Source organism: Pezoporus wallicus, unplaced genomic scaffold (genome assembly GCF_028554395.1).
Source record: "Pezoporus wallicus isolate ANWC-B61680 ecotype Strahan unplaced genomic scaffold, APGP_CSIRO_Pwel_v1 contig_7073, whole genome shotgun sequence".
Lineage (NCBI taxonomy): Eukaryota > Metazoa > Chordata > Aves > Psittaciformes > Psittacidae > Pezoporus > Pezoporus wallicus.
The window spans coordinates 2,239,314-2,258,530 of record NW_026641326.1 but is presented as its reverse complement, the minus strand read 5'-3'; the positions used below and the strand labels follow the sequence as shown (position 1 = coordinate 2,258,530).

Here is a 19,217-nt window from a genome sequence, read left to right as displayed (position 1 = left end):
CACAGCTTGCTACAGTAAGTATCAAAAGCTGTATTAGCTGGGAACCAAATTATTACCTGCAAAATAGTTTTGCAATTAGACTGAAACTGTAAGTTATGCAACAAGCTTGTGATAGAGACATAACCTTGTTTCATCTCCTGCCTTACTCTACTCCTTAACTCACTTCTGTACAGACTCAGACTTCTCTGGATGTACCAGGAATGATTTCACATTCCTAAAATCTTAAATGCTCTTCAGAAATACGTATACTTGTCTTAATATTCACCTTTGACCAACAACTTCCTCACCAATGTATACAACTCAGAAAGGTCCTTGGCCATCAGTACCAGAGAGCCCATTCCTTCTTTTGACTTCACTGCCTGCCTGCAACCATTCAGGAATCTCTGGTTCCCATAACCCTAAAGACTTTTCCCCTTCATCCAGCAGTCTATGCCCCAAATATCACTGCTCATATGCAAGTCCCCATGTTTCATGCTGTGACCTCTACTACAGAGATTTGGGCGACTACTTTTTAGAAGAAACTGTTTCTGAAAATCGTGTAATTTCTGAGCACATTTTCCCTGCCTCCTGGTAGAACTGTTTCACTTTGTGCAAATAACTACTTCCTGAAGCAGGTGAATGCTCACTCCCTTGTGTTACACCAAGCCACTCCTGCTCATACCTGTTCAATGAAAACTACACAAGGCAAAACAGACCACCTCCTGCAAAAGAGACACCTCAAAACCCCATGGTTTATTGGTTTGGGCAGTCCAAAGCGTGGTGGACTTGGTTCCATCCCACATTTTGAGTCACAGGCAGGATAGGAACTCAAAACTTGTGTGTCCTGAGTGGATAAGGCTGGAGCAGGAGGATGTGGTACTACCTGCTCTTCCTCATCTCCATAAGAGCAGACCTGTCTCTGGCACATCACTCTGAGAAGCACTTAGCAACAGCTCACCTAGACCAGACAACTAAATCTTCAAGGGACAGCATTCGATACCAGCCTCCTACACCCAGCACTGCCTGACTCAGGCCATCCCTCAATCCACATGCCAGTTTTCACAAGCCTTCTTTGAAGCCACCTTTCCCCCATGTGTTCTGTAGGGAACCTTCACGCCTACCTCATGGCTGGGTTTGTTTTTTAATTCCACTAGGCAGCAGAACACATAGAACTGAGATGATGCAATGCTAAACCAAAGTTCCCCTTACGAATATAGCCCTAGGTGCCCAACAGGATGTGACAGGTGGACAGGCAGGCAATCTGAGCAGGAGGATGAAGTCACGAAATGAGCAGTTGCACGGCATACTACTAATCTTAAATTCCAAACTCATTATGCACAAGCCTAACAAACAAAGGGGCAGCTTAACAGATTTACAATGTGCCTCCTCCGAGGGTGGAATAATTATTTATCAGATGGTAACCTTCGTGTTACAACAGCAATAAATAAATAAATGATGCCAGCAACTCTTCTGAGACATGCCTATGTCTTCACTAGACAGACTTGACATCCGGGATGTGCCTTCAGCCTGCCTGGGCTTGGGTAGAATTGTAAATAGTTGATTCAAATAAAATAAAGCTTGCTAGACCGAGCAGAAACCCAAACAGGAGTTAATGGCATCCCAGGGGACCCACTGCAAGAGCCCCACGCCTCCCTGAACTCCTCCCAGCTTCCAATGAGCAGCCTATAAAAGCTTGTTTCCCTTTGCTCATCTGTAAGATCATTCCCTCATGTACGTATGCAAACCTCTACCATTCCAACTTCATTCTCCCAGGGTGCAACTCTTACTTATTCAAGCTGAACACCGCAAGCATTATAAAAAGGGTCTGTACCTCTGTATTCCCAGTTTGGCTTTACAGCTGCATATTACCATGCAGGGACACGTCCAGAAAAAGCATTTCCAAAGTCAGTCATATTTTACACACACACTATCCTTCTTTATTTAGTAAAACCCAAAGAATCTTGAAATAGTAAATGTGCACAAAATGTGCTCAGCCAGGCTTTCCCACTCATATCTCAATGATCCTTTTCTATCTCTACAGTACTATTCCAACTTCCAGTTTAAAGCTTAAGAAGCACAACCCCTCTTTGCCCATATTCCCCATCTCTTGCCATCTGACAGCATCCAAAGCCTGCTCCCATCTTCCCAGCCTGAAAGAGTTCCCAGCAGTTTTAGTTCTGTTCCAAGTTTCCTATCTAGCTAGCTATTTCTCCTCCAGAAAGGATTACAGTAACTCCTATTTTCTGTATGTTTATATGTTACAACAGGATGGCTGGCAGGAAGATTAATAACAATCATCATTACTATCTCCGTTCTCTGAAGTATCCTTTATCTGGTGCATTTCAGTTGTTCCCAATTCTCCTTGTTACTTTTCTGTGGCCCCCGATCCCAACATCCCTGCCCTACTGGGTTTCTACCATTCATACAGCAGTTTGTGTGTGGTCACAAACTGCAAAGACAAGAAATGGTGTCTCAGCATCCTACGGTACAAGCAAGCTTTGGCAATACAGTATCTATTATTGGCATGATGCTTTCAGCACGCTAAATGTGACAAGCTTCGAGCGCCTCAATATCTCAACATCTTTTGATGGAAAGATGGAAGTTTCGGGTACCTGGAAAGATGTTGATCACCGTTTTCACAGTGTAAAGTCCTTTTTTCCCAGAATTCATCACAAAAATTCTTTCGTGTACCAGCAGGCCAAACCAGGCACATAATCCTTTCACATAGCCAAGCAAAGCTCGCCTTTGTTGGCTTGAAAAGACACAAACCTTCCTCCTACTCCCTGCAACTTCATGGTCTCTTCCCAAGGAGTCTCATGAGACAATCTAAGAAAACCAGACCCCCAGCCACACCAGCCTCAGGTGGGCTTACACCCATTTTGTGTCAAAAGAACAGCATGAACAGAGGTGCAACGTACCTGTGAAACAAGATCCCTGGAGTTTTTGGAGCATTTAAGAAGGATGAATCCAGTTCTTCCAAGAGACAGAAACTGCCGCATCGTCTCAAATGCGACTTTCCCTTAGCTGAAATATCCCTATGAAATAGTGACTGCAGGATCGATCTCCAGATGTCTTACACCATACCTGTAGGGTTCTAGAGTAAAAGGGTCTGAAAAAGAGGTGCTTGCTCTTGATGCTCATTTCTCCAAGTGACACAGAATTCATGAACTCTACACCTGCGAATGCGTGCCTGCCTGCATTGTAAAGGAATAATCTTCATGGGAACTGATTTGAAAAAAAACTTGTTTACTGTTACAGGCTTTTAATTACAACATTAAAATACTAGCCCAAACCCTACATTAAACTTGCATTCTGTTTTACATAGCAGTATACGTAACAATCATCACAGCAAGCAGCTCTGTTGGCTCATGCTGGAAGAAGTAATTATATATCACAGCAACGCATTTTTGCCCTTCAACCTGCCAGTCCAGTCCACGCAGCAGCTGTGAGCAGCAGGTCAGTGGGGGGGGGGGGGGGCTACAGAAGGTTTATACAGTGTTTTTTCCACTGAAGAAAGAAATAAAGCTATAAACCACCAGACCCTGGCTTGCATGCTTGGCAGAAAGCTGCTAACACAAACATTACAGCAGCCCTTGCAGCAGCGATGTTACCAGAAAAAATGAGCTTGATCCAAAGGCACTATTAGTGGCTAAAGTACCAGTTAGCAGTTGTATTGCAAGCCTTCCTTACGAAATTTCACAGGTTTTGTACTTGTCACAGTGATACCCACACCATCCTCTTTCACTTGGACACTCCTGTGTTCTCTTTGAAACGCTCTCAGCCAAAGCCCACAGACTTTGGTGACTAGGGCCTATGCAAGTCGCATGCTGAAATGCTACCCAAAGACACTGGGACAGAGCCCTTTCAGAAGGCACCCCAAAATTGCCAGTGCCCCTCCACAACAAGCATATCTGACACTGAAAACTGCATGTAACTCCTGCTGGAGGACAGGCTGACCTGTCTCAGGCTATATTACAGTCTTTGGTTCCAGTAAACACTGAAATATTTCAATCTTGACACTGAAAGAGGCATCAGCTATTTTACAGCTGTTGCCGATAAAGCAGTAGCATTGTTGTATTATAAATATGCAACAGTACTCCTTTTCCTGTGCTGCTTTTTCCCCATTAGGAAATAAAGCATAAAACCATATGCAAGCCAGTAACTGTCCTGTTACTGTTTAGCTGCTGGGATTATTAATAAAAGTAAGTAAATAAAATAAACACAGTTCTAATAGGATATGATAGCAATGCAATGGTTAACTGTCCAGCACAATCTGCCATGCCATGCTGCTTAATCATGTTGTCTTTGTTCCAGCAAAAAAGACAGTAAATTTTACCAAACAAACACGTTATAACCAATGTATTTCAAAAACTTTTTGAATCTAAAATAGAACGAGACAGACAATAATGGCCAAGAGCCTGACCAGAGTAATGGAAGTTGGACTCTCATTTTGCTCCCAATACTGAAACCAGCAGATCGTTCTCGGAAGACAATGAAGAGCCAGCACACAATTTCATTATTTAGCTGAAATTTAAACAGAAAATTACTCCTTCTGTCTCATTTGAAAGTCTTGAAGCATGTTGCTTTGGAAAGCAAACAGAAATAGGAGGACAGTATAGTTAAATGTCAGAACAGGCTTCTCCTGTACCCTTATTTCTGCAGCTGTACAGATTTCTTCCCATTAAACCTTTCATCATAGAACATGGTGAGGGGCTGGATTTGTTTATAAAACAACACATCTGCAAGTCTTTTCTGTTCTAATTTCACAGTTTTCGTCTAGATCCTGACCAAACCGTAGAGCAGGAATTAGTCCTGTTGCCTACCACAGTGCTGGGAAGGACCTCCGATACATCACCCTACATGCTAAATAAAAACATACACAGCGCAGAATAAGCTCTACAATGACTGGCTAATGACAACTGGAAGGTTCACAGCAGCCCCAAACATTCTGGTCCAGAGGCTTGTGAAATTACCTCCACTGCACACAGGGAAATGAGCAGTACCCCAGCCATTAACCAGCAGGGCTGCATTGGGTCATTTCCAGTGATTTCAAAGGCAGAAGAATGTATTGATTCAAATTATCATCTGCATTCTGTATATCGATCGTAGCCAGCTAGTGGAGCTTCCTGCTCACCAGAAAGGTATATGGATTCATCTCATGCAGAGTGCATATATACTTACACACAAGTAACAGTCAGCAGCCCAATAAATCAAAAGAAAATACATGTGCATGCTAAAAGGTGCACAGTCAGGGCAGTCAGCTCAGCCTCAAAGTACCTGTGCACTCTCTGGCCAGCTTAGCAGCTGCACAAAATCCTCCTGAGGAAAGCAGGTTGGGGAAGCAAAAAGGTGACATTCAATAGCTCATATCAAAGCAAATTCCGAACTGAATTTCATGGGCTATTTCTGTTTCCTTGCTAAATAGCAAAGGCCTACTGCAAATAACAAGAGCGAGAGTTTCACAGAAGAGAAAAGGTCAACAGAGATCTCTCACTGTGGAAAATGCTCTGCTACAGACAGGGAGCAGCACTAGCTCCCAGTGTAAAGAAATACCACTTATTGTCTCCACATGTTTATACAACAGACACTCCAACTGCAGCCTTGCCTTTTCAGTCTGTTTTCAAAAATAAAGTAGTACAAAAAGATGTGGTGAGGGTTTCCTTCCCAGGGAGGCGAATTTGAGGTGCTGAATAAACATGGGATTATTGACTCACTCACAAAAATGTTACCGGAGAGATTTCAAAGAGGCATACTTTTGGCTTAGCTCTACTCCCACTGACGTCGGTTAAGACTTTTACCATTGACTTCAGTTAGTGCAGGCCTACGTATCACTTTAAACTCTGCTATTATTACCTTTTAGTTTCAAGTATGTGATGTTCCTCTGTAACAGACGGAAAAATATTTCAGGAACTTTTTAAATCTGTTCCTCCAAGACACATTTTTATTTTTTTTTTTTTTAAACACACTGAGACATGGTTTCTGGATGCAAGCACATGTGACCTGTTCTAAATAAAGGATATTTTCCACTTCTTGCACAACTGGAACAGATATAAGCAGTAGCTTGAACAAACTGCATTGCAGAACCCAACCAGAATATAAAACACTTGAATAAGATCCATAAATAGCAGGAATACGAAAAGACTACCTCCAATACGGCACAAACTCAACGTTAAGCCTAATGTAATCAAGTTCAAATTCAATCACGCTGCAAAGTTCATTTACAAAATTAAATCTGATCATCTGCAGACTAAGGCACTTTACAAAAAGTCCTCTCTGGCTCCAGAGTAAGTACATGTTTCAGAAACGTGTGCCTCGAGTGAAATTCATACTTCCTCAAACACTGTGTATTAAAAGGGAAGTTTTAACTAAATCAAGACTTCAATGTTTAGCACAGCATCAGAAGAATGGGAAAAAGGGGGGAGGGGGCTGAAGTGCTTTACAGAGATCTTAACTATATAGATACGAGATACTAGCTAATATAAGTAAAATATTGAAGGTTTACATATAAGAAAAAGCATTTTGATACCAGGCATTATGAGAATTTTATAAAAATATCACTGCTTTAATAATGACAAACTCTACATCTCAATGCTATTGCTCATAAAGCAAGAATAAGCTTCCTCAAAAAACCAACCATCATGCAACTTAAAAGCACTTCCCAATATTTTTTTCCACTAAAAATACTTCAGCAACAGCATCATTCAGGTGCTTTTTAACCAGTATGAAAATAAGCAAGCTGGGAAAGGGCAATGGAAAATAGCACAAATACCAGTAATTAACCTGCAAGTACATGGTTTTATTAAGAGTAAGACAGTAAATTACAACAACTGACAATGATTTGCTGGCTCTTCCTAGGTCATGCACCCATCCAAAAGGACACACATTACAGAGAACCAAAAAATACAGAAAAGCCACTGAATATACAATTTCTTCTCTGCATTTGGCACACCTGGGTTAGTTCAGATTGCCCTGCGTGAAGGCAGACTGTAAAGTCTTTACTTCCAGGTACCAGTTTGATATCCAAAACATTGTTTTAGTAAGTCAAGTGATGTAAAGAATTTACATGAGCATTAAATGAATGTAACTTAAGCCTACAGTACCCTGATGACTGTGTGCAGACACATCAGGATCTTTGTTTTCTTTGGTAACAACTGATTATTTTCTTGAACTGATTGCCTGAAAATAAAACTCCATCAATTTCATTGTGCACTGCTTGCACCAGGAAAGAAACCTTATTTACTTGTTCATTACACAAACACACACAATACTTAAGTGTATGTACTTATAAATTAAGACTATTATCCTTCAGGAATACGGCAGGAGAGGAATGAAGCATGAATGTGAGGAAAAAAAAAATAAATCTCATTGTCTTCCTGGCTAGCCATAAAGTCCAGTTTCCTCCCACAGTGAAAAGTGATTCTGGAGAAACCAAAGCAACCAAAACATCTTCTCAGTTTTCAAAGACACTCAACCACAGCAGATCCCAGAGAACCCTTAAATGTAGCTAGGGCTTAGCACAAGAAGCTAACTTCTCATGAGGCTGAAGGGTTCAGAAACTGTAGTTGGAACTGATGTATTGCAGCCCCATGTACTCTCTCCATCCCTTGTGATTAAAGTTTTTTGCTGGGCTTACATTTTTCCCTGGCCTCTAGCACTCAATTGTGGCTTGGCCTAAGTTAGTATAATATTTACTGCAAAAAGCCTTTATTACTGTACCTCTTGTGGCTTTCGATTGCAGACTTGAATTATGAAATATGGATGGAGTAACTGTGAGGGCACACTGGAGAGCAGAAATCTTTAACAGAATGTAACACATTGGAAAACCAGCAACCTGGAAAGAAGTAAACAGTGTTTTACTGAGTGAAGGACAGCACTAGCAAGAGGGCTCAGCAAAACCAGGCAACAAAAAGTTTATTATTGGTTCAGAGCACTGCCATTCTTCTGTATTTCTGAGCTAGGTGGCTTTTTCCAGGTATTCACAATTTCGGCTTCTGTGAGTAAGCCAAGGATGCTTCTCACCTCTCATGGTTAAAAAAGAACAGAGACAGTCCTGAACGTTGCTAGGAAATCAGCAGTTCTCACCAGGGGAAAAAGCAAGATTGCTACTTAGACTTGTCTCTTACCACAGGTATTGCCTCCGTTTTGCTTGCTCCCCAGGCACCTTTCCAGAGCAAGGCTGCAGAGCAGACAGTAAGAAAGCAATTCCCATGGCCACAGTCCCATCGCTACACCATGCTGACCCGGTGTTATTCCACTGACTGCTGTGCAATTACTCCCAATTTACATCCACAGGAGAAAGCAGCAGGGTGATGCTGAATACTGTTGATAATCATCAGTCAGACTGGTTTCAGGCCTCAGCAAAGCTGAAGGACTACAGAAGCCCTTTTAAGATTACAATCTGCACATCATGAAGCAAACAGGTTTGTGAGCAACTTTTACCTCCTGTTATCATCAAGCTTTATCGGCCTGGCTCCAAGGACAGGTTTATAGGGACCTGGCAGGGGCCCCTGGCTCCTTTGCTTCTTCTTCTCCCACAAGACCAGGAAGACAACTGGGACTCTACCTCAGGGTAAAAGCTGTATGTGAGCTGGACAGGCTTCACGTCGAGGTTAACATGTCATTCTGCTACCTGCCAGAAAAACCATGGGCTGTTATTCCACCCTCAGGGCTCCCTCTTCTTGTACGCATGGATACGCATGGAGGGACTCAAGACAGACTGGGGCAACTTGTCACTTCTAACAAACAAGCCCTCCTGGAAACATCAGAGTAGATATTGGCCTGAGGAACACTAGAAAGCCAGGATGACTGACACGGGGGTCCCTTTAAACCCAAACAGCAGGCAGTGCTGGATCTGTGTAAGTACCGCGTAAGACCATACTGTACCAATTCAATCCCAGAATGTTTGAATTGACAACACTTAAAAGATAAATACTCCAGCACTTCATTACAGACTACCTTTATTCACTTTCCTCCCAAAAGAAGTGAACAACACAGGGATACATTTGGGTCCCAAAGCATCAAGTCACAGGAATTAAAAGCAGTTGGAACACCTGTGCAAGGTCAAATGCAGACAGGCTATCTATGCTCCATACCCACACCAGCTGAAGGCATCGACAAACTACAGACTAGACAACCATAAAGGGACAACTCCTGCACACTAGTTAGAACCTGTAGCTGATGTAGCTACCTGATAACAGTGCACTTGTCATGATCTACTCCACGACTGCTGTACTCCACTGGCACGGGCACTGAACCCAAAGCCTCATGGGTCTCCCAGCTGCCTCCACCGCAGCTGGAACCCACCACTGCTGATGAACGGATCTTCTACATGCTGCCCCCTCTCCACATATTAGCATGGCTCCCAGCTTGAAGCATTATCCATCTGGATAATGGCAACTTCCCTGCACAACCTTGGAGGGCAGAGGAGTTCTGGCAACACTGGTTCGGCTGGCTGGCCTGTCAGGCTGTGAAAGGCTGCATATCACCATCACTATGTGCACCATTTTTCAGCATTACCAAAGGTTCAGCGGGAAGTAGGGTGCTGTGAAGAGAGGCCACAGGAGGTGGCCCCAGCTGTAACAGTGACAGAATTTTTAACATCTGGTAGTCAAAGACTTTGAATGTTTCTGAAACATTTGGAACACGAGCAAAAATTCATTCATTTACTTTGAAGTGTGTCTGACCAGTGAGTGGTACAGTCTAAGCTCATTCCAGCACAAATGTTTTTAAGTATTTACCTTTCCATTCATTTTTTGACTACATGTACAGACGCACAAAGAACATTGTTTAAAACTAAAAACCATGAACATAAAGGCAGGCTGACAGCAGACTCAATTACAAACACGCTACACCTGCAGCAATGACCTTACACGCAGGTGGGTACCGCCGAGGGGAGCGTTGTGATGAAATGGAGGGCTTGTTTCTGCCTAAGCACTTTGAATGAAAAACCAGAGGAGGGAGAAGCGCGCCACTGCTGACAAGGCCGGTACTCAAGGTGCCGGAGAGCCTTTGCTTTCTTCTTCCAGAACCAGGACGGAAAGCAAGTACCTCGCACCCCGAAAGGGACAGAAACACTCACTGCCTCCCTTCGCTTTACAGACCATATCTACGCGACGCAGCCGCTCTAGATAAGAATAAAGGGGTTTTCCCACAGCAAAAAACACCACTTCAGCAAGAAACAGACGTACCCAGGCAAAAGTTTCCAGCCCCCAAACGCCTGCGCGCACCAACCCCGCTCTCAAAGTCAGAACAAACCTCCCCAAACCACCTCACACGCCGTAAGACCTTGCAACAACTTTGCAGCGCCGCGCTGACCCCACCCGGGCGCCGCCGCACCTGCCGGGGGTGGAGGGGAAGCCGCTCACCGGGGACAGGTGCCGCCGGCGCCTTGTTCCCCCCACCCGCCTCGGCCGGACCCCCGGGCGGTTGGGGCTGCCCCGGCGCGACGGCGAGGCCCCGCACGGCCAACAATGCCCTTTACATAACGCCGGCCCGGCCCGCCTCCCGCCCGACAACGCCGCTATTATGGCAGGAAGCACTAAATGGCCGCCCCTCAGCGCCGGGGCGGAAAGGGGGGGATCTCGGCGTTCACCGACGGCCCGCCGCGGCTCAGGGGCACGGCGTCCTCCGCCCGTCCCACCTGCTCTTGAGGGGCTGGCTCTTGAGCTCGTAGTAGGTCTTGGGCTCCTCGTGGAACTCCTCGCCCACCTCGAAGTCCGGCACGATCCCCGACTCCGCCTGCATCGTCGTCGCCGCCGCTGCGAGAGGGAGAGACGGGAGGTGACTGCCGCGCCGAGCCCAGCCGAGCCGCCCGCTCCCGCACACACACACACAGCGCCGCCGCCCGCCCCGCCTGGGACTTGTAGTCCGCCCCGGGGCCGGCCCGGCTGCCTCCGCCCGCTGCGTACTACAACTCCCGCCGGGCCACGCCGGGCAGGGGAGGGGAAGGCCGGTGAGGAGAGGGCAGGGCCCGGCGCTGTCAGCCGGGAGCACCCGGCCCAGCCGCCACCTGCACCCCCTCCCTTCCCTCGGCCACCGGAGCGGTGACGTCACGCGGCTCTGACGTCACGTGTGACGTCACGCCCCCCCCGCGGCTGCACAGGGGTTGGGGTGTCTTCATCCAGCGAGGGGAGATGGAACCACAAAGGGGTTTTCATCACCCCATCGGAGCGGTCTGTCAAAGGGGCCCCTCAGTGGGTGTCCGGCAGTGTTCTGCACAGCAGCACTCGCTAACAGCTGCCCTTGTTGGGAGCTCACATCAAGCAAAGGAGGATCCACAGTCCATGCAGAGAGGGACATTTAAGGCAATTTATTTTGATAGGCTTTAGCACCCCAGGACTGCTTGCACTTCTCAGCATGAGAATTTATAGCTCCAAGAAGCTTCCTTCAAGACTTTATGGGCCTTTATAAATAGGCAAAAGCTCATAAACATTGCAAAGAAAGGTGCAATGAAACACTGGAGAGCCAGCTGGGTTTCAATGACTTGCAGCAGAAATTGTTTAATGCTGCCTCATGCTCCAGATTGGCTCCTGGCAGGATTAGGACATACAAGAGCAGATAATCTTTGAACACAGTGTTAGGAAGAGCTCTGCCACACTCCATCGTCCCTGCAGCAGATGCCAGGTCCTGGGGAAACCTAAAGCAGGAGGCAGGGGGATTTGGGTGGTGTTGGGACCAGACACATCCTGTGCCTGGAAGAGGGTAAATTTAGATTAGACCTAAGGCAGAAGCTCTTCCCTGTGAGGGTGCTGAGGCACTGGCACAGGGTGCCCGGAGAAGCTGTGGCTGCCCCATCCCTGGCAGTGTTCAAGGCCAGGTTGGACACAGGGGCTTGGAGCAACCTGCTCTAGTGGAAGGTGTCCCTGCCCATGTCAAAGGGTTGGAACTGGATGAGCTTTAAGGTCCCTTCCAACCCAAAACATTCCACGATTCTGTGAAAACCAAGAATTTTAGCTTGGTTTATAAATTTAGGTCCCAGATTATCCTGCAGCTGCCAAACTCCAAGCAATGATTTAATAGCAAGAGTAATTACTTTAATGAATCAGATACAACAAATTGGATAAGGCCCTGAAGAATGTTCTTTTGAGCCCACATTGGCAGATGGCTGGGGTAGCTCGACAGAGGAGTAGGCTTGCTAACAGTCCTTGCTTTGGGGAGAAAAAAAAGCAACCAATAAACAAACAATTAAAAACAACTTAGAAAAAAAACTCTTCTAAGCTGCATTTACAGCCTGAACCTCTGTGGGTTAGGGGGTGTTTCTGGTGAACTGTTTTCCATGAGTAAACAAATGCCGTGTGATTTGATGCGAGGAAGTAAGCGGCAGGACTCATCTCTTTGTAATAACTTTGCTTCTATATTTTCAGGTGTAAAAATGAGATACTGTTCAAAACCTACAGCTTTATGAGCTCTCAGCTCTGTTTTAATTATAGCACTAGTTCTAAAGAGCAAAGATCTAGTATGCAAATGTACGCAGGAAAAGCTGCTTCACTTGAGATACCGCAGCTTCGGTAGGGCTGGCGTGTGCAGCTCTCGGAGGAGAGGAACCTGGGTTTCTTTTCATCAGACCACAAAGCTTACTTCTGTCTTTCATCCCTCCTCTGTGCAATGCAAAGTTTGTATTTGGTGTTCAGATGGGGCAATTTCTTGTTGCATTTGGGCAACTGGGACCTTTAACTGCTGAGTCATACTGTTGTGGTTGGCAACACAGTTGGCAACTAGGGACCACATAGATGCCCTGGTGGGATAGAAAGAGAATTAGAAAAAGGTAAAAGCATGGGTTGAGATAAGAACAGTTTAATAATTGAAATAAAGTAACATTATTATGATTAATGTTATTATAAAATTTGTAATTCTCATAATATTTAGAGACAGAGGAATAAACCCCAAGAAAGACAAGAGTTGCATAATATAATGTCTCACCATTCACTGACTGATGCTCAGCCTGATCCCAAACTGGTGGCTCCTGGCAAACTCAGTTCCTATACTGAGCATGATGTTCTGTGGTATGGAATATCCCTGTGGCTAGTTTGGGTCAGGTTCCTGTCTCTGCACCCTCCTGGCTTCTTGAGCCGCTCCTCAATGGCAGAGCATGAGAGACTGAAAATTCCTTGATAAGGGTAAGCGCTACTGAGCTACAACTGAAACATTGGTTTGTTATCAGCGTTGTTCTCAGACTAAAGCCAAAACACACCACTGCATGAGCTAGCAGGAATTAACTGTCCCAGCTAAAAGCAGGACTGTATTCACCGTTATTCCATACCGTTTACATCATGCCATGTCCCAGCTCTACTTACCTCCTGAGCACTATACAGACATCTTCTCTCTGGTCAGCATTGTTCAGTTATTTTTCAAATGAGAGCCTGACATTGTTAAAGCCAGTAAAATATGTGCTCATGTTATTAAACAAATTCCCCTTTTCAGACTGGATTCTCATCAAATCTGAGAAGTAAGCGCAGAGATTCAGTAGGCTGAAGGACTTCGGCTGTGCAGCTCCTGAGGAGTAGGGTTTATCAGAAGACACAGCTCTTCCTCATTCTGAACCAACATTTCCTGTGATTTCAGCAATGATTTTCAAGCTACTGTGGGGTGCACAGTTTAACATGCAGCAAGCACGTTGGGCAGAGCTGCTATTTTATCCCCATCCCATGATTACTCTTTGCACTTCCCTCATTTGTGGTATTCTCACTTATAATTCTCATAATTTACATTGTTTGCCTTCTGGCCTACAAGTACCATTTCAAATGGTTCTTCCATCAGTCTTGTTTCTCAAACCATAGTCTGGGGATCTCTAGTTGACAGCAGGGAACTATCGATTGATATCTCTATCAGTAGACAACAAATTGAAATGCAACTCAGCAGAGTTCCCAGTTGGAAAGAATTGCCCACACCAACTATTTGTGCATTCATTTGAAGAGGAAACGAAGCAGTCAATGCTGCTATTCAGAAAAATAAACAGACATGTGACTTAATACTGAAGAAAGTTCCTAGACCTTTGCATTCATATTCTTTATGGAAAGAAAGGTGGCATTTAAGCAAGAGCTTCCTGTACTCGCAGAAAGATTACATAGAGTGTCATAGGAGCATACTTGTCCTGTTTCTTTGCTCCACCAGCTGCATATATTGCCAGTTAAAATCTCCCATTCCCAGTATCTCACCAAAATCGTTTCACCTTCCAGGTCAGATATAGTGGAGAGCTCCTCTCTGCCCATGCTCTTCCTCATTCTGCTTCATTTCTTGTCCCAGTTTCCTTTTATCCAGCCACACCATTTCTGTGCAGACACCCAATCTGTCACCTTCCTGACCCAACTGCCACCCTGTCTCTCTGCCCACCCGAGACACTCTCCCTATTTCAGACCTCAGCTCCCTCCACTTCCCAGTGACACCCTCACACATTTACTCAGGATTTAATCACAGTTTCTGCCTACCCTGTCTGCCATTTGAGCTTTGACTCCAGTACGGTGCAGTTTCCATCCTTTCTGCTTTCAAATCAAGGGGTTTCCTTCTCCCCATTTAGGAAAATAAACCTAACAAACTCCTCTCTGCATAGCTGCATACACACAGCAGCTCACAAACATAACAGCAGGAAATCCTGCTCCCATTTAGGATGGAAAAAGTCTGAGAGGGATGAAACCCATGGAAATTTAACTGCTGCTTTGCTGCAGTTGTCACAAGAACAGCACATGGCGTATCTCTGATATACATGAAAAACCAGCAGCCACATACAGTGAGATAATTCTTCTAAGCATTGTCAGTTCACATGCAGGGTTTTGCTAGGCAGCCAGAAGCAACCAGATGTTTTGAGGGGGAATCCAAAAGCCATTTTATGAGGGAGAGCAACAGGCCAGCTACCCCAGGTCTCGGCAGGACAGCCTTGCTCTCCACAGCCTGCCTCACATAAGATGCTGTTGCCAGGTCTAATAATTTCACTGCAAGGTTTGCATCTGCTTCTCTTTCAGAAGTTTCCAGTTCTGAGATTTAAAATAGCCCCCCTTGTCATATGAATACCACAGAAGAAATAAGCAGAATTCATATTTTAAAATGTAGTTTCCAAGAGCATGTCATCAGTTTGGAACAAAGTCTGAAACCCTGTCAGTCCCAGGGTGGTTTTATCAGCAGAATTGAAGGTGATTAATTCTGCAGCTGGGCTCTTGAATGAATTGTGTTACTCTAATGAATCATCCACTAATTCCTAGCCCTCCCTTTCTTCATCTCTGCTGTATTTGGATAGATTGCAGAAGGATTCAAGGGGAACTGGACAATCTCTGTTGTTCAATACCCTTGTTTTGATTCTCACATGTTCCTCTTTCCAGATGCTAACTCATGACACTGGGTAGCAACAGCAGCAGTGGCGCAAACAGAAGCTGCAAGAGCAATGTCATACTGACTTGGCATTGGGGAAAAAATAGCCTCGACTGGGGAATAAGTCACTCCCTCTGGTTCTTCGTCAGAGACAATTTCCACATTAGAGATTGAGCTTGGTGCTTAAGGCAGATGTTCCTAGGTCCAGATGGAGGGTGTTGGGGTGTCACAACTGCAGGGACAAATGGTCAGTCTTCCCTGGTCTGGGTTGGTATTCAGGGAAGGGATTTGGAGGATGGAGAAGAGAACCTGAGGTCTCTCACCTTCAGTCCATGGCCTGGAAAGAAGGATCTGACAGGCTGTAAACCAGGCTCCTGGCCAGTAACACCCAGTCACCCTTGGATATGGTGGTGCATTTGCAAGCTGAGAGGTAGGCAGCTGGCTTTTTCTTCAAGTGAAAGACAGGGTTCTCCTGAGCTAAAATAACTTTAACCACTGCATTAAGAAAGAAGAATACAAAGCCAAGACCAAAGTCAGAAGAGCTGGCAGCAGGCTACACGTGATCAGCTCCTCCTGAGGACCAGAAGGTTATTCTCACAGAGGAAAATAATTTGGGTCCTGCTTCTCAAAGACAACTGCAGGAAAGCACACAACTCATCCTACCAAGCTCTGCTGGGCTTTTGCAGGCTGTCTGGGAAGGGGAAAGGTGGCAGCAGAAGCAGTCAGATCTGGACTCCAGCAGGTATCACCAAGCTGGCACTCGGACACAGCCATAGACAGGCTGGGAAACTCAGTAGAAGTCCATGGAATAAAGTTTGTTAGGGCAACCTTATTTGGCTAGCATGGCATTGCAAATCCAGTTAATTCAACTGGTGCAAAGGCCAAAGCAGATGTAGATAAACCAGGTTAAACTCTCACTTATGCTGATTTAATGTAATTCGGTACGGTATCAGTGCTAGCTAAACTGATTATAGAATTAACTGGTTTAAATACATTTGCCCTGAGTACCTGCATTTGTTTAACTAGACTGCTTTAAAAATCAAAGGTGAACTGTACACCCCTGCCAGTTTTTCCCTGTTGGATTTAAACCAGTACAACCTGTAGAGACATGTAAGAAACTGCTTTAAGCAAGGAGCAAAGTGCATGTAGAAGAGGACTTGGCCCAGCAGCGCTGGTCTCCAGTGCCTTATTCTCAGCTTTCCTGAGAAACTGTGTCATGTTCACATCAACAACACTTAGGTCTAAATTTGTTGCGTGAAAATCCTATTATAAAAGGTGAGACCAAAATCACAGCCTGTTTTTCAAAACACACATAATCTCATCAATTTAGGGGGAAGGCGTTTGTTTTCTTTCCCACTGTCCAATAATAGTTTTGAATGGAAACAGCACAGATTTTTTCAGTGAAAACTTTCTATTTCGATACAGTCCCATGAATGTTCCCTGTGCTTCGTCTGTCTTTTGAGAGATTCATTACAAGCACTATTTGAAGAGAATAAGGTTGTTTTTTTTTTACATTAGAAGTATGATCATTTGTAGTTAGTAGTCATAATGAGCTGAAATACCAAGACCCTCACATTTCTGCTTTATATCAGGCCTTTACCCACACATCACGAAACACAAACCCTCCCCAAATGTCTTACAATACCCAGCTGAAATCAGAATAACATATTAAAAATTATTCTATTTCATATTAAAATATTTCCCACCTGAAGTCAGAATCTTTTTTTCTCATCTGCAGTATTTCTATTGCGATTCTTTTCTATGTCACCAAAGAGTTTGTCTTCAAATAAAAACTGAGCAGTAAGGGAATCAGAAATCCAAAGGAAAAAAAAAAAGGTCTTTAGTACATAAAGCCTGCTGAGACTTGTGGGGGTTTTATAGAGACGAATTAAAGGATACAGGCCAATTTGCTGGGGGGCTGTGTTACCTTTCACACTTTTAGATGTCAGAAAAGAACGTCCTCAGCTAGCAAGACAATGTGGCAAGTATTTTAAATCTGTATTATACAGGGATAACTGGTAGCATCAAGGGCCAAAACTATGTATAGCTGAGATCAAAAACCCCTACCAAAAATAAAAGGATTCCCAAAATTCTTCTTGAGTGATCACTAAATGCTTTACTCATGTCTGCCTACTGCAGAAACCCCACAGGGATTTAATACTTTTTTTCTCTCAGCAGGCTGCCAGTTGATCTGAACAGGCAACCTAAGTCTGTGTCATTGCCTCCATCTACCTGGAAAGATAATTTGCTGGAGGACATCCTTCTTTAGAGGCAAGAGGCTTTGTTACAAGCAAGGGAAGTTAAAGGCCTGATAACTCATCCCAACATGCTAAACATGGATCTATCAGACACATTGCCTACTTGTGAAAAAAGGCACCTGATTCATCAGCCATGAAGAAAAGATGCCCCTTCTCTCAACATAAATCCAGGGATGATTTTGAATGTTTGCTTCAAATATGTGCATACAAGAAGCAGAAAATGAGGCAACTTGCCCAATAATACAGCTCAAACTATTCCTGCTTATTTTGGAGGGCTCACTTTGGCAGTCCTTTGGGAAGCACCAATACCAACACTACTTTCTGTTGTAAGAGGCTTGATAAAGAATAGCACAGCCCCAACCAAACTGTACACAGCTAAGTGACTCGAATACACAAACACTTGGCTTAAGCTTCCACACCCTGCTAGATGATACAGTGCATGGGAATAGGGTATACAAACTGCTTCAGATGGCCTCAATTATTTGGCACAGTGGCTTTCATGGATATGGCTAAAATGAGCTGACTTCTCTCTGGGGAGCTAGTCAGTAAGAAAGCCAGACCTAGAGCTCATGTTGTCTGCTCTCCCAGACATTAATGCCATTACTGTGGCAAAATGGAATAAAAAGTACATTCTGTACTGTTGTGGGAGAATGGAGGGAATACCCTCTACCGATATCCCTGAAAACTCATTGCACAGCAGGCCTTAACCCAGTTATTTACAACACAAAGGCCTTGCTCAGCGGCAAGGTGATGTCCTGTCGCTTGCTGAGATATAATCAAGTATGTGGTTGAGGCTGACTCTCATAATGTCCTACGGAGCACTGCACATGAGGTCAATTAGCACCTCTGGGACAAGGGCAGTCATTTCTATTCAAGGCATGAAAGCCTCTCAGGTCTGAAAAGCAGCACAAGGTGCAGTCAGTGGCACTTCCCTGTATCCCAAGTGTTTATAAAGCTTTCCTTGATGTTAGCAAGTCTATTAATAAAGCCTTGCAAGCAATCAGAACTGCTCCACCAGCCTGGGAGGGGGAGTGTTGGTGACATCATGTTCCAGCTGAAAGTCATGTAAAATCCTCTATACCTTCTTCTGAAAGACATTGGCATCATCAGCAAATGTAAATATGCAATCACTGCACCTTGTAATTAATGGGAAGTTGCAGGCCCAGTTAGCACTGCAGATCCTCTTCCACCAGCAGTGAGTGAACAGGATTCTTGTCTGGTTTGGCCATCGTCAGTAAAATTCACAGCACATCTAGATGCAAAGGAAAACACTTAACCATATGCTGACTTTCACAGGTCTGCTCTATCCTCTTTGTTTTGTTTGTGTGGCTGAGCATGGGCTGAAGCTACCATGGCCATCAGCTCCCTTTGCGAGCAGAGAGGGCTTTGCCATGGGTTTCAGCAGGAGGTTTATGCCTTTGCTGACTGCAGACACATTTGAAATCCCACATCAGCACTCTGGGGAGATGCTGTCTGTGCTCATGGCAAAGTGCTAATACTGGAAAGATCATGTATGCTTCATTAAGAAATAGTTTTGTTCTAGAGTCTCTATCTCATTTTTTAAAGCACTCAGGAGACAACAGAACCACCACATTTCCTCTTTGCACTCATTTTTCTGATCAGAGGCCTGAAGTGCTCACTGCCAGATGTTGCCCTGTTTTCACACAATCCATGTGACGCAGT

The 19,217-nt window shown here is 44.6% G+C and overlaps 1 protein-coding gene across 3 annotated transcripts in view; it reads right to left on the bottom strand.

Annotated features, from left to right (window-relative positions):
* Positions 1-10,925, bottom strand: part of MITF (melanocyte inducing transcription factor) — a 98,612-nt gene extending 87,687 nt beyond the window's left edge. For all 3 annotated transcript variants that reach the window (XM_057422943.1, XM_057422945.1, XM_057422947.1), the window contains exon 1: positions 10,619-10,925. In XM_057422943.1, coding sequence (XP_057278926.1) covers positions 10,619-10,722 — 104 coding nt within the window. In that variant the 5' untranslated portion in view covers positions 10,723-10,925. The remainder of the gene's footprint in view (positions 1-10,618) is intronic.
* Between the last annotated feature and the right edge of the window lie 8,292 nt (positions 10,926-19,217).